The sequence below is a fragment of the Cololabis saira genome, chromosome 10 (genome assembly GCF_033807715.1).
Source record: "Cololabis saira isolate AMF1-May2022 chromosome 10, fColSai1.1, whole genome shotgun sequence".
In the NCBI taxonomy this organism is placed as follows: domain Eukaryota; kingdom Metazoa; phylum Chordata; class Actinopteri; order Beloniformes; family Belonidae; genus Cololabis; species Cololabis saira.
In genome coordinates, this window is record NC_084596.1 from 32,468,986 (window position 1) to 32,485,041 (window position 16,056).

Sequence of the window (16,056 nt, forward strand, 5' to 3'; positions counted from 1 at the left end):
GCCATTGAGACCTTCGTATTCCTGTCTGAGACGAACGCAGGATGTTCAGGCGTCTGGGAACTGCGACCACGAGTGAACGAGGATGTGAAGGTCCCTGATTAGTTTCCTGGAGTCTTGATTCATCATGGACAAATTCAAAGGTTTTGTGTTTGAAAGTGTTACTTTAAAGCAGCTCTGGAGGTAGATCTAATTAACTGATGACACACAGGAGCTTCTAATGCCAAAATACCATCAAAGTGGTTTCAGATGTAAGCTACATTTTTTAGAATTACAACATTTTTGACGTCATACTTCAGTTTTTCTGAGAGCCAAAAGAGACTGCAGCGTCGTGTCGTCTACTGTCGCGTTGATCTGGAAATCAACTGAGTCCGCGGAGCCGAGCAGGGAGCCGGAGGCCTGCATCCTGCCTGGACAACCTCGCTCCTACCAACACAAGCAGGACATGATGACCGACTCATTAATGGTGGGATTAAACAACATTTCATGTGTAGAGAGGTTGGCGGGATCTTCACCTGGATCGCCGTGCAGTTGTGGAGAAAGTCCAGCGACCACTGCAGGCCGGGCTCCCAAAGCACCTCTCCGTTGGCACCGACAGCACACCCGCCCACCTGGAGCTGCACTTCTCCCCCGTGCCGGGCTCTTCCAGACCTGGTGCTTAACCTCAGCCTGCTGCTCTTGGGCAGGGCCGTGAGCGCCGCGACGTCGTGGTCCAGCTCGCCCTCAACACTCAGCTCCGGCCCGGACTTTGCGTTCAGCCTGATGAAAGCTCTCCCACCCCCCAGAGTGGTGTCTAATGCAACCGTCCACACGCCCTGAAGATGCTGCACCACTGAGCCATTCAGATGTACCTTCAATCCACAGAGGTGTCAAAAGTATTCACATTCATTACTCAGGTAGAAGTATAGATACTAGAGTTTAAAAATACTCCTGTAGAAGTTGAAGTATCAACTCAAGTTTTTTACTCAAGTAAAAGTATAAAAGTACTGGTTTCAAAACTACTTAAAGTATAAAAGTAAAAGTAATGTAAGGGGGGAAAAAGGCATTAAGGAAAATAACCATTGAAAATGAATGCATCTTAGTATAATGCAAATATATTAAAGAACCATATATGTGTACTATTGAGCATTAACATGTGTTTCAGAGAGCAGGAGATATGATGACTAGTTGCCTATAAGTATTGTAATGGTGCAAAAAGTCAAACTTCAGAGGCATGTTATCATTTATCCTAACCTTTATTGGAATGTACATCCAAGTTTAGTTGCAGGAATCTGAGGGAACGGATGTAAGAACAAAACTGGACAAGAACATCTGAAACAACCACAACCAAATTCACTCTATCCGGATGGAGCAATTTAACCGGATAGTTTCTTTTTAAAGGCTAAAATGAAATAGAGTGATGAGGCTGTTTTTAAAATGTAAGGAGTAAAAAGTACAGATAATTGCGTGAAAATGTAAGGAGTAAAAGTAAAAAGTTGTCTGAAAAATAATTACTCCAGTGAAGTATAGATAACCAAAATTTCTACTTAAGTAAGGTAACAAAGTATTTGTACTTTGTTACTTGACACCTCTGTCAATCCATGAAAAGTGTGTCGTTACTGGGACTGAAAGTGGGGAAGTGTTGTGTGACAAAGACAGAAAAAAGGCTCTACCTGTAACGCCGGGCACTTGGACTCCACCGCCCAAAGCCACGGCCCAGTTCCTCCGGTGTGCGTGACTCTGCTGGCTCTGATGTCACATGCCCCAACTCTGATGAGCAACCCTCCCGCCTGCCCGGGACCCCGGGGGGCAGCCGCCTCTACGGTGATGCTCTGCGGCAGACCCAGACTCCCTAACTCACGGACGGAGTGGCTGAAGGTCCCGTGGAGACGTGGAGTCCTGCAGGACTGAACTAAGTCCAGAGAGAGGGTCTGGTTGTCTGCCCTCAGAGAGGAGGACACCGTCAACTGGCACTGGGTAACGGACAGGACGCCACGAAGAGCCACAGACACGGGGAGCGTCGGTGCCTAATCCACAAAGACAGATGGAGAGTTTTCAGGAGGTAAGCAGCTGAAATCTTCATGAACCTGAGCAGATTTGCACACATTTAACCTCCCAAATAAAGTATAACTGCATTTGATCATAAGAATGTATTTTTTATGATCTAGAAACTGAATTACTTGTCTCCACTCACTTACTTTCTCGATCATTTCTCTGTTGTTTTGATGGACTGCCAGGTTTCATGTGTTTTATACGTACATAATTTTATGTGCGTGTATATCCAAACCCTTATAATATCGTAGCTTGGTCTCCCTACAACTGAATTAAGTCGCTGTTACAAGCCCATACATCCTGTTTTGATTCATCATTGTTCCCTTTTTTTTTTTTTTGTGTGTATGTTGGTCTTTGGTTAGTTCTGTTTGTTCGTTTTACCTTAAAAAATATAAATATACGTAGGTTTTGTTTCTTTCAACATTACACAACTATAGGGCAACAGCTATGTTTTGACATGCTGATGTTTTTCTTTCTCCCTGACAATAATTGTAAACCAATTGTACATCAGCTGTGTAATGTAAGATGTGAGAATAATAATAATAAAGAAAATTAAAAAAAATAAAAAAGAATGTATTTTTATGAATGGGAATGGATTGCAAGTTGCTCATTTTTTAGGTGAAGCAAAAAGAGTTTGATATTAAGGTGGATGCAAACGTTTCTCTACCTCAGTAAAACGCTGCTGCAGACAACTGAACCGTCTCTGTGACTGGAGAGATTTCTGGTATTTTCTCATAGCTATAGCTATAATTCAGCAAGTTTCCCAACTTTTGTAGCACTGGACTTGTACGGTTTTGTGATTAAAGAAACAGCAACACATTTAAGGTCCCAGTTTAAACAACAAGTTGAGTTGAAAACTGTTGTTTCTTTTATGAGGTTTCCTCAGAAGCAGTAAGAAAGTGTCACAAAGCTAAATTCTCACCTGCAGCAGAGGACAGTAGCTGGTCACATCAGCGGTGTAAGAAGACGCTCCAGCGTCCGTCCTGACACTGGCAGTTTTCCTGAAATCCCCCCTGAGGGAACACGGGCCCAGCTCCAGCCCGAACGCCACGCCAGGCAGGTGTGTGCTGGACACGTTTAGCAGGAGCTCTGCTCTGCTGGGAAACTGCAGCACGTTCCTGGCCTCTGCAGAGAGCTGGACGGACGCCCTCAGGCTCAGGGGAGGGCGGTGGACCAGGGACAGGCAGAGAGCGGCGTGCTGCGTCCCCCCCGTCTGCAGAGTCGTGCTCAGGTCCGTGATGCCACCAGAACGCGTGATGGAGACGTTGACTGAAGCCTGAGGAGGCAGGAGGCTCTGAAAGGAAAGAAAAAAAACAGATACAGTAAAAAAAAAAGTAAAAGCGAAAAAGTATTTAGTAAGACACCAGTTGTGCAAGTTCTCCCACTTAAAAAGATGATATACCTGTAATTTTCATCACAGGTATATCTCAAATATGAGAGACAAAATGAAAAAATAAAATCCAGAAAATCAGATTTTTTGTCTGATTTTTAAAGAATGTATTTGCAAATTATAGTGGAAAATAAGCATTTGGTCAATAACAAAAGTTAATCTCAATACTTTGTTATATATCCTTTGTTGGCAATGACAGGGGTGAGATCTTGCATGGAGCCCCAGATTGAGGGAGATTATCAGTGGTCTTGTACGTCTTCCATTTTCTATTAATTGCTCCCACAGTTGATTTCTTCACACCAAGCTGCTACCTATTGCAGATTCAGTCTTCCCAGCCTGGTGCAGGTCTATAATTTTGTTTCTCACATCCTTTGACAGCTGTTTGGTCTTGGCCATAGTGGAGTTTGGAGTGTGACTGTTTAAGGTTGTGGACAGGTGTCTTTTATAGGGATAACCAGTTAAAACAGGTGCCATTAATACAGAGAATGAGTGGAGGACAGTGGAGCCTCTTAAAGAAGAAGTTACAGGTCTGTGAAAGCCAGAAATGTTGCTTGTTTGTAGGTGACCAAATTTTGCCCAGGAATTTACCAATTAATTCAGTAATACTCCTACAATGTGATTTCCTGGATTCTTTCCCCCCATTCTGTCTCTCATAGTTGAAGTGTAGCTATGATGAAAATTACAGGCCTTTCTCATCTTTTTAAGTGGGAGAACTTGCACAATTGGTGGCTGACTAAATACTTTTTTGCTCCACTGTATACAGGTACTATAAGTTAACATGTGTACGTAGAGAACACATTAAGGGAACACCTGTCAGATCAGGTAAACTTCCAGGATGTCAATCAGATTTGATTTCTTTGGTTTCCACTAACCAGCAATATGGGATTTTGTTTTTAACACATTATCAAATGTAAGAATTTCAGCACTAAAGTATCAGTTTTACTAAAGCAGAAAGGCAAGAGTCATCTCCAAGGGGAAGATGTTTCTTTTGCTTTCCGTCTGATGGGAAACAGGCGCAGGTGCTGGCTCCTCTCCTTGTTTCCTCTCTGACCTCCACAAGGACGCATCGCTGATGGACGAATAAGGTCCAGGTGGTCCCGCGGCCCGCTCCTCCTCCTCCTCGTCCGGCTGCCAGAAGACGCACGGAGCACACGTCACTCTCCATCCCAAAGTGGGCTTGACTTGCTGTGGTTGCCATGGGAACGGCGAGCACCCCAGTATCACCCAGCACACCTGAGGTTGGGAGGGTTGGGGCAGCAGGACGCCGGCGGTGCCGGAGGCTCCAGCTCACCTCGGCCTGATGCTGCTTCAGCGTCGCAGACACGAGGCCCCGCAGGGAGTCGTGCTGGTTTTCAAACCTCAGGGATCCCTTGACTCCATCTCTTCTTGCTCGTCCTTCTACCGTTAAGGATGTTTTCTGTGACGCAGCACTCTCAGTACTCCCAACCTGCACCCACGCCAGCCTCAGAACCCCTGAGCACCTACCAGACACCCGGACGGTGGAGCTGAAGGAGTCCCACGCTACACCGGCATCTGCCCACACGTCACACCAGCTCTGCAACCTCAGTCCACCCGTGACAGCAGCTTTGTGTGTAGAAGTATCGGCCCCATACTCAAGCAGGCCGTGCCAGCCGTATAGTCCGGGGGTCTCCGACTTCAGCCCCACGCTCAGGTTTGTCCTCCAAGGGCCGACCACCATCCCCACCCCCAGGGCCGACCTCTGGAGCCCTGCTCGCAGGAGGACTCTAACGCTAAAGTCTTTGGGCACGCCCACATGTGTCACCAGCGGCACGGAGGAATGAGAGAGGCGGACTCTGAGCTCCCTCCGACCGCGGGATCTGAAACAAGCTTTGGCCCGAGCGCTGAGGCTGGCGTGCGTGAGCACCAGGCCGAAGCACGGCCTGCTGTGTGGTCCCCAGGAGCGAGAGGCCCGTACCTCCACAGAGCCGTTTTCCACATGTCCGGAGCAGCGGGCTGAGACTCGGTCCGCGGCGGCTTCCCCCGCGCAGTTCATCTGTGAAAACAAAACCTCCCGTTGGCAAAGCTTGTTTTCTCTGAGGGAGGAGCTGGAAGAGTCTCTGAATGTTTACTGAACTTTAGGCCCGATACTGCAGGACCATGACCTGTTGACCTGTTAGTGGTTGAGACGACATGTATGTGTCAATTAATCAAAATATTGAAAGGGTTCCAGAATATAAATATCTTGGTATTTGGCTGGATCAAAAACTCACTTTCAAGCATCATATCACCATACTTGTTACAAAGCTGCGTCAGAAAATTGGTTATTTTTATAAATACAGAGAAAGTTTTCCTATGTCCTGCAGAAAGCGGGTTATTGAGGCAGATCTTCCTGTCAGTTCTGGATTATGGTAATGTTATTTATCAACACGCATCTGCTTCCACCCTAAAATCACTTGATGCTGTTTATCACTCAGCTCTAAGATTCATCAGTGGTGACAGTTATTCTACTCATCACTGCATCTTATACGAAAAACTTGGGTGGACTCCCCTTTCTGTCAGACGTGATAGGCATTGGTTTCTCTTTGTTTATAAAGCCCTAATTGGAAGGCTTCCTCATTACCTTAGATCCTTACTGAGGTGGCATAATGGCAGATACTCAACCCGCTCCTCTGATTTTCTCATGCTGGAAGTTTCATGTCCACGGACTGAATTTGGAAAAACTGCATTTAGCTACCGCGCGGCTCACAGTTGGAACATTTTGCAACATGCATTGAAGTTGGAAACGTTTGTGCAGCTTGGTCAATTCAAATCCTTAATTGCTGACCATTTTACCCATGTTTGTAATTGTTTTTAATTTTTCTCTTTTATTTTTATTGTATTATTCTTTTTATATGGTTGTTGTACATTCGGCATCATTGTAAATGAGGGCTTGCTCTCAATGATTTCTCCGAATTCAAATAAAGGTTGATGATGATGATAATGCTCCACTTCATGCAAAACTGGATATTTTCCCCTTTTTTCTGCGAGATAGCTGAACTGTTGTTATATGACTCAAAAAATGTGTCAAAAAATGAGAATAAAGCCAAAGTCAGGTTACCCGATCATTGAATAGAGGCCCTTAAGCAAGGCTGTTCCCAACAAATACAAGTCATTTTATTTTGATGTACGGTACCAAGAAAAAAGCAAACATGAAAAAAAGTACGTTGTAACATTCTTCAGGAATCGCAATTTGGCATCTTTAACTGAACGTATGTCATGCTTTATTTTGTTTTATTTTAAATTAGATATATTGTTTGTTTTTTTCTTTTGCTGTTTTAGAAAATGATTATAATCTCCCCTGAGACACAACGTCAGTGTTCATTTTCAGTGATGGGCTGATATGTCCCAATCCGTGTGTGTCCGTAGTGTAAACTATACCTGTAAAGAGGTAGGCATGAGTCTTTGGAGCAGCTTTATCCGTTGCCATAGCGACACTACCAAGATAGTAGTTTTGTTATTTGATCCGACGTTCAGAAGCACATCGGCCACTTTCTCATCTTCACTGTGAAGGACCAAGCCCGTATCCAGGCCTGCTGCTTCCAGCTGAGACGATAAACAAGATAATAAAAAACTACAAACAAGAACACGTTTTCAGCCTGGGAAAGATGCTATTTTAATATCTGTGAGTTCATTCAAAATATAAATAGAGGTGATAATCTGCACCTGGTAATGAGCTTTGGCCTTAAGAGAGCTCAACAGGCCTCTTTTCAGCAGGGCTTGGACTTGGTGCTGCAGCCTGGAGGAGTACTGCCATCGGGGGGTCAGGGGGTCTGTCCTGCCTCCCAGAAACTCTGCTTCCAGATACTCAGGTCCAGCCTGCAGCTCTGCCAAGACTGACAGTTGCTCACCGTCACGGCTCCACTTCACCTGAGCGCTGCTGTCGACTGGTACACCTGAGACGAGAATACGACGATGCGAAGAGGAGCATTTACTTGATAAGTGTGTGTGGACTGAGCAGAATAAACACACATTGTTGATACTATATATCAAACTGATGTTGTACAGATCACCTGTCACATTGAGCAGGTGGGAGGAGTGACAGAGTTGCAGAAAAACCTCTCCCCGTCCCTGATTCGCCAGCTGGCGGCTGACATTGACGCACAGGTGCTCCATCCCAGACCGAACACACAGCAAGTCCCGAGCTCCGTCAGTCTCTTCTCCCGTCATGCCTTCTTCATCACCTGCAGCCTTCGTCTGATGTCTCAGCTCTACGCTGTGCACAGTGTCCATCACCTCGACCCTCAGCTGCCCTGCAACAGCAAACAGAAGCACAGGCCCGGTTCTATGAGGGTGCATAAGCATGCATTGCACCCTCAGTTTAATGTGTTTGCATGCTCAGTTGAAAAGACGGAAAAAAAAACTGACAAGTGCGCGCGCGTTAAGCCTGAATTATGGTTCTGCGTTAAGTCGACGCAGAGTCGACGCAGAGTCGACGCAGAGTCTACGCCGTAGGGCACGGCGTAGCCTACGCCGTAGGCTCTGCGTTGGTGTAACGCGGAACCATAAATCAGCCTTCAGTGTACGTCACTCATCTGCGTTCCTGCACCAGCAAGACGCTGCTCTCTGCTGCACCGTTAACACAAAGTAACGATGGATATTCGGAAGTGGTTCAAGCACAACCACGCCAGCAAGTTAGACAACGGTGGTCATGAGACAGAGACTCGATCTCAACTTGACTGGACCACACAGGTTATATTTATTTTTGTTATTTATTTTTCTATGTTTTATTTTCCGTTGCTAGATTGTCTGATGGGTGAGGTAGCCCAGACTAAATGTAGCATTTTCTTTGTTCTGCAGTGATATTACTGCAAAATGCACTTGAAAGACACTTTAAATATTATTGTTTGACTGGTATCATTCCACTTGAAATCACTGTCATGTTTAGTGATGGTTTTGAGCTGTATAGATACAATTAGTTTGAATTTCTATGTTTTATTTTCAGGGTAAGAAACATCTGTTGCTAGATTGTCCGATGGGTGAGGTAGCCCAGACTAAATGTAGCATTTTCTTTGTTCTGCAGCAATATTGCTGCAATAAAGCATTTGAAATACACTTTAAATATTCTTGTTTTGTTACTATCATTCAGCTTGAAATTATGGGAAAATGCATAATTTAGTGTTGAATAATGTGCCAGCCATGTGCACCCCCTCTGATCTGAGATGCAGCCCTAGTCATCATTTTCTAGAACCGGCCCTGCAGATGCAGTCAGACAAGACGTGTGAAAGTCTAATAAAATGGAAGAACTATAAGAGCTATAAATATAATAAATGTTTGCTTGAGAAGCTTTACCTTTGATTGAACCGTCAGACCGCCCCAATGCCCCGCCCAGGCCGAGGACTGGAGGCAGGACACTGAGGCCGGTCAGGGAGTGTCTCAAGTCCCCTGACAGAGCCAGACGGAGACCTGGGGAGTCTGTCCGAGACCCCCTGACCTGGGCCAGCAGAGCCTCCTCTCCCCGGGTGAAGGAGCCACGCAGTACCACGCTGGAGGAAACAGAGGAGGGCAAAGATGCATGGGACCATAAAAAGCTGGGCTGCATCATTTATACTGTACTTTCTGTGTTGCTGAGGACAAAACCAGAGACCTCAGAGCTTTCCTCAACTGTATCCAGACAATTCTTCAGAGAAAATAACTTTAATACAATTAAAATAGCAAATGTAAACATGGAAGCAGTGAATTGAAGTGCATCTTACTGGTCTTAAAGCAGCACTATGTAACTTTTCCACCTTAATACAATATTACCAGAGTCATTGTGATGGTACATCAACTTCCAACAGGTTTAATGACACCTCTGTCATGGTCTGAGGGGTCTGTATCGCCTTCACTGGCACTATGTAACTTTGAGGTGCATGGTAGGAACCCTGCCACACTACTGGTAAAGCACTACCGCTTTTGTCCAAAGGAGCCGCCAAACTCAACAAAAGCTGAAAGTTACATTGTGCTGCTTTAAGAGCATATGAGGTTTTAAATTAACAAATAAGGCTACTTGTCATTCAGTATGAATGGTCATTTAGAGCAGCGTTGCAAACATGCAACTGAAAGTGCATTGAAACAAAATACTGTAATTTAACTCCAACAGATTTAAATATTTAACACTACAAACATGAATAAAACGTGAGCATGCTTGCTCATCTCGATTACAGCATCATACTGCAGGAAATGCTGCGGTAGGTGGTAAATAGTCCACATTTGTATCACCTTTTAACTTTGTTTACACTATAAAGAGCCTTTCGTTGTGCTGTCGTTCATTCACAACATTATGTACACAGGCCTTCTTATTCTACACATGTATCATCGATCAGGGCTGATCTTTGCTCAGTGGCCCTTCTCATTACAGCGGTAATGCTTTTAATCTACGATGTACCCGGTACTCGAGTTGTAAAAGAAAATCAGGGGGGATGGTGGATTTTATCATATGGGGACAGATAATTTGTGCTGATTACAAATAATATAATATATTACAAATAATGGCACTGACTAAAACACCTGCAGAAATACTGCAGGAATGACATAGCAGCAGTTAAATGCAGCCTTCTGTAAGCTTTAAATATCCACTGTGCTTACATCAAATACATCAAAACACAAAAATAAAAAAACAGTTTTCTGAACTTATCAATATGACTCTGTCCTTTACAGGATAAGTAAAATGGATCACTGCAAAAACTCAAAATCTTAAGAATATTTGTCTTAAAATGTCTCATTTTAGTAAAAAAAATCTCATGACACTTAAAACAAGACTCATCACTGGAAAAAACAACAATTTTCCCCTGTTTCAAGTAGATTTTCACTTGAAATAAATAGAAAAATCTGCCAGTGGAACAAGATTTTTTTGCTTGTAGATAAATCTTGTCCCACTGGCGGATTTTCCTACTTATTTCAAGTGAAAATTTACTTGAAACAGGTGAAAATTGTCAAATAAGTTATTTTTCTCATGTTATTGTTCTGGTGATGACTCTAAATGTTGAAATAGCAGTAAAACCACATTCATTGATGAAATTACATAAGGGATGGAAAGGGGGGATGGCAGTTTTACAGGGGGGATGATTTTGACCGTTTTTATTTCAGGGGGGATGCCATCCCCCCTCATCCCCCCTCATCCCCCCTCAACTCCAGTACTGGATGTACCAAATATTCAGTAGACTGAGGAGCTGGCGCTCTGTTCAGCTGTGCACGCCGCAGCTTGCTAGGAGGGATAAATAACGGTGGATAACCTGTCTGAGGTCGTGTTGGCGGCCAGGTTCAGGTGCAGGTCTGCGGCTGCAGGTAGCAGACTCTGCGAGAGGTTCAGCCTCAGTCCCACGGCTCTGTCGCTTCTCACCAGGATGTGGGACACCTGGGCGTTCAGCATCACCCTGTCCTTCCCGTCGGCACTCACGTGCACGGTGCTGCTGCCTCGGCCGGGCACCGACACATCTGCAGCGGCCCTCACCTTGGCAGGGACAACAGTTAGAGTGCTGTGAAGATCATGTGTACTGTTTTTAAACGTAAATGCAGCCCACCTCCAATGTTTTGGGAATCTTTGATTTGAAGGGATGACTGAGAGAAGACTGCAGGCCGACGATGCCCGACGTCCCGTTCAGCTGCACGGCTAGCTGAGGACCAGAGAAGTGGGACAGCTTTTATAAACGTCAAACAGGCAGCGACTCAAATCCACGTTTGCTCCGCTCACCTGGCACTCCTGCCGCCCGACTCTCAGCCTCCCTCTGGCCTGATAGTCAAAGTCCCTGTCGGGTTCTGCGGTCCAACGTACCAGTCCCTCCATCACAGCTGAGGACGGCAGCTGCAACTGGAGCAGATGAAGTGTTCACATGTTGGCCTCTGTGGCCTCGAGTGTGACATGCAAGTCAGCTTCTTATGCAGGTTCAGCATGACACGTTTAACTCCACTTGAATGCTTGATGCAGGGCTGACCTGCAGCTGATGGGAGAAGGTGGCTTTAACTTGCAGCGCTTGATAACGTGCACGCCAAGGATTCGTCTGAGCCAGCCCGAGGAAGGTCAGTCTCTCCGAGCCCCCGACTCGTAACCGGCCCCGGACGTCTTTATGGGTCTGAAGGAGAGCATTTAAAATCATCTTTTACAGTTAATACTTACAAAGAAAAAAAGAAAATTTAGATCATTTTATGCAGGAAAAAAATAGACTTGACTTTATGTTGAATTTGAGCATAACGGAGACAACTATGAGACAGCTCCCTTGCAGCTATATTGTTTGATAAACTGCTCCGAACTTTAAAGACATTTGGTTCCAGCGTTTCACATCAGACAAAGTGGGTCACACTGTCACAAGATCTAGAAAAAGTTAACCGTGCACGTGAAAACGGTCCCTCCGCCCCACAGCTGAGCCACCGAGAAGGCGGCGTCATTAAGACTGACAGAAAGAGGAATGGTATGAGTGTGATCCATGAATGCAGTGATGAGTGAATGTATGAATACATTTGCTTTGATCGCTGCTCGTGGTTTTATGAATATGTGGGTTCAAACTGAAAGTGCTGTCCGGTTTACCTGGTTGCTGGTTACAGTCACACAGATTTCTGAGTCTGACGGGACAGTTTCAGAGGAGAACGGATGAATCAGAGCAGAACAAACCTATATTTCACAAAAACAAACAAGTAAAACATAAAATACACAAAAAAAGTGTTGCCACCAAAAACACTGAATACTGAGTTAAAGATCTACGGTAAGCTGACTTACAAATGGTTTTGAAGGTTTATAGCCCAAAGTCAGAGTGTGGATGACTTCTCTGTTGCTATGGATACCGGCTCTAGTCTCCAGAATGTAGAGGCCTTGGAGCAGATCCACGGTGAAGGTCTCCCGCAGGAGGAGAGCCTGAGGGAGGATCTGCAGGGGCTGTCTGTGTGACACGGTTGCTATTTAAAACCAGAGTTATCAGCGATGCCAGGACACACACGCCGGACTGGTTCAGACCGGAGCCACAGACCTGAGGTGCAGCACGGCCGTCTTCTGGTACATCTTCTTGTCCCTCCTCAGCTCTTCCACCACCACCTCCAGCTCCACCTCTGCTGCCGGGCTCGCTGGCTTTGTGAAACTCATCTTCAGGGTCGCCTGCCTCTTTTTCAAACTCTTTAACAAGTGCATGAACAGAGTTGGGGCCTCAGATGATTATAGACACAACAGGCAGCAGAATATCACCAGCGTAATGGTTTAGTTCAGTCCGGGGATGCAGGGCGTCCTCCTACCTTATCGGCGGAGGTTAGTGCGGCAGCTACGCTCAGATTTTGCCCGCCGTATGTGGCGTTCATCTGAAGGGCGTGGCTGGTTTGAGACGTCTCCAGGGAGACGTTTCCTCTCAGAGGATGAGTCCACAGCGAGCAGAGGGACCCCGAGGCCTCAAGCGCCCGCTTCCCAACAGCTCCCCACAGCTCCGCCTGCCGAGGGACAGAGCACCACCCTTGAGAGGACAGATACGTGCGTTTACAAGCCCAGCTGGGGACTTGTAGTCTCCTTACATCACCGTTGGGACTAACGAGTTATTTAGTAACTCGTTAAGAACTCGTCAAGAACTTCACGTGAGACGTTGTGTGGCTAAGGCCCACAACATTATCCGGGACATCCATCACCCCAGCCATAGCCTGTTCCAGCCACTGCCGCACCCACGGCCGGGCAAACGGTACCGGTGCATAAAAAGCAGCACCACCAGATTCCTGAACAGTTTTTATCTGTCAGCAAACAGATTACTGAACAAGACCTAGTTCTTGTGAAAGACTGAACTGAAGATTGTATATATATCATACATAGAAGCCCAAGACTATTTATTTGTTTTTCTATCGTCTTATTCCACATACTGTTTTTATGCTTTTATTCATGCACTATGCACTTTGTTTGTACGGTATGTATATCTTTTTACTGCAAATGATGATGAGCCTGCACAAACAAGTTTTTTACCCATGTTACTGAGTAATATGATGTGACAATAAAGTTTGATTGATTGTTACAGTAACGCCGTTAGTTTTGCGGTAACTAATACTCTAATGCATTACTTTTTAAATTCAGTAACGCAATTACCGCTACCAAACGGTGCGTTACTCCGTTATTTCTGGCTACAGTGAAGCTTTTTTTCCCCACACGTGACGCGGAGACCGGAGGAAACATAGTGGCCGTGTGTGTGTGTATGTGTGTGTGTGTGTGTGTGCATTCAAAAACATGACGGTCATGGCGAGCCAAGAGAAGGCAGGTTTCGCAACGTGGAGATATTGTCATTACAGTAATCCCTGGTGTTTCGCACGGGTTACGTTCCAAAAAGAACCCTTGATAAGTGAAATTCTTTTTACAATTATTATACAAGCTTTCAAATTGCAGAGATCAGCACCGCCTCGCACGTACTTCTCTGCTCTTCTGAGCAGCTGCATCCCGACTCTGTAGCGTCTTTTTCTCCATAAGCCCGCGGTGCAGGTGTGTTTTTTCCAGAGAAGAACATAGTTATGGGTTATGGGTATGGCTTTTTTTTCTTCTGGGCAAAAAGATTCTTATAAACCGACATGCTACCATTGGTTATATTTGAGGACTGTAATAAACGATTCATCAAAGGTCCCGTTCTTGAGCTGCTGCTGAAGCTCATTGGCCGTTCTCAGCTTGTTGCTAAGCAACCAACGTTATTGACACAGGAAGTGAAGAAGCGGGGAGACTGTTTAGAATGCAATGCAAATCCATACAGTACCATGCTGAAATTAAAGCTAGAGGGGCATTAAATGGGAGCATTTTAAAATAATGTTTTTATTTAAAGTAACTAAAAAGTTACTTTTCATAGTAACGCTTTACTTTTTGGTCTAAGTAACTGAGTTACTTTTTAATGAAGTAACTAATAACGGTAACTAGTTACAATTTTTCAGTAACTAGCACAACACTGCCTTACATTAATATATCCCAGGATTTGTTCCCCCTAATCATTATGAACCTAAGAATGGGATTCATATCATACACTTCTCTTCAGCATGAGGGGCCTGTTTGCTCCTTACTTGGAGGTAGGTGGCAACCGGTGAGTAGAGGGCCAGGCGGGCCTCCTTCTCCCCGCCTCTGTCCCTGCACCAGGCCTCCAGGACCAGGTTATGGACCGTCAGCCACTTGGTGGCCGTCAGCTCCGAGGTGAGCTGCAGGGTGTGGCCACGCAGCCGGCTCAGCTTGTGGGCGGTGCGAACATACAGCCACGGTGTGTCCAAAACGACTGTACCTGGATGTTGATGAGAAACGGCTGCTCTGACACACACGTACGACCACTGCAACTTCAACATTCACATTAGGGCTGGGCGATAATTAGAGATTTTAATATATATCGATATATTTTCAAACGCGATATGGTACGAGACAATATCGTTTATATCGATTTAAATTTTTTTTTTTTTTTTTTATGATTTTGATATAGCTTATTTTGTGACAAATTGACTTGAATGTTTTATTTGAGATTTGCACAAATGTTTTGTTATTTGCACAACTGTCAACCTCAGTGGAAAAGTCTGCCTGTTACTGTCTACATTGTATTAATTGTACAGTGTATTTTAATTTAATTGTTATGCACGAAAGGGATATTTGTTTTATTTTATTCAAGAAGCATTTTTATTCTATATATGCAGGCAGTTTATTTTTATTTCATTTGTTTTATACATTTTGATATTGTGCAGACCTCTGTAAATAAAGGAACCTGTGTGACATTTGGCACGAGGCTTAGTATTAAAACTGACTGTTTTTTTAAGGGTTTGCCTCCGAAAAAAATGAAGCTAACAGAGATGCTATGCTACAATGCTTTGGGGGAAACCCCAATTATGTCACAGAAAAAATATCGATATATAGCGAGTATCGCCATTTAGCTAGAAAATATCGAGATATGACTTTTGGTCCATATCGCCCAGCCCTAATTCACATGACGTAAACAGAAACAACAGGTCACAGAAGGAAGGAAGGCGTGCCTTCCACTGTCCTCTGCTGGGAGTCTGCAGCCGAGCTCCTCCAGTGTAATCCAGCCACCAGTGGCGGCAGGTCGTTGTAGTTAACTGTCAGGTGAGTGCTGCTCTCCAAACCGGGCTGTGTCTGGTGAGCGTGCACCAGCTGGGTCCTGTAGTCCAAACCCCTCTCCGGCACCCGCAGGCTGAACTGGAATAACATCAGGGAGGAGGTTTAAAGCACGGATGTACCTGGAAACGGTGAGAGGTGGGCGTCCAGGTGGGTTTACCTCCAGGGCGTAGCTGGTGTCATTCAGGGTGGACTGGTTTCTGAAGGACTGGCTCAGGAGAAGTGTGTGTTTGTTGTTTATCTCGTCCCAGTGTTCGCCGTAGCTCACGTCCAGGACCGATTTAATGTGACGGGAGCTTTCCTCATGTCTCAGGCGGATCTGAGAGGGACATATGCAAATCACATCATATCACTATAATACATTAAACTGCATATATAATGTCATTACATACAGCGTTTATCATATCACATGCAATTCTGCAAAATAAAAACCTTATATGGTTTGTAATGGCTGAAATAATGACATCATCACTCATACGTGTTCAGCGTTAGGCGACGGGGCCGTGTCTGTGGTACCTTATGGTTGATGGGAGCGGTATTAGTGCAGTAAAACTCATGATCCGCCCTCATGACGGATGTGAAGTTAGAGTCCCTCCCACTCCTCAGCCGCTGGGAGGTG

At 45.1% G+C, this 16,056-nt stretch overlaps 1 protein-coding gene across 1 annotated transcript; it reads right to left on the reverse strand.

Annotated features, from left to right (window-relative positions):
• Window positions 1-6,917: 6,917 nt before the first annotated feature.
• On the reverse strand, window positions 6,918-14,662 carry LOC133452232 (uncharacterized). Its single transcript, XM_061731451.1, has 13 exons — window positions 14,390-14,662; window positions 12,614-12,802; window positions 12,355-12,497; window positions 12,108-12,267; window positions 11,919-12,002; window positions 11,329-11,466; window positions 11,088-11,204; window positions 10,918-11,010; window positions 10,630-10,847; window positions 8,708-8,901; window positions 7,429-7,668; window positions 7,082-7,311; window positions 6,918-6,989 (listed from the first exon to the last, which is right to left on the reverse strand). The coding sequence occupies exons 1-13, from the start codon at window positions 14,660-14,662 to the stop codon at window positions 6,918-6,920; spliced, it is 2,151 nt and encodes a 716-aa protein (XP_061587435.1).
• Window positions 14,663-16,056: the final 1,394 nt, after the last annotated feature.

Bases quoted from the DNA above. Each gene is read 5' to 3' on its own strand.
- LOC133452232 (XM_061731451.1), bottom strand. From the start codon at position 14,662: ATGTTGAAGTTGCAGTGGTCGTACGTGTGTGTCAGAGCAGCCGTTTCT. The intron at 12,268-12,354 runs GTCTGTGGCTCC...CGTGTCACACAG, and splicing joins ACGGCCGTGCTGCACCTCAG to ACAGCCCCTGCAGATCCTCC. The intron at 6,990-7,081 runs GTGCAGATTATC...TCTTGTTTGTAG, and splicing joins AGGCCAAAGCTCATTACCAG to TTTTTTATTATCTTGTTTAT.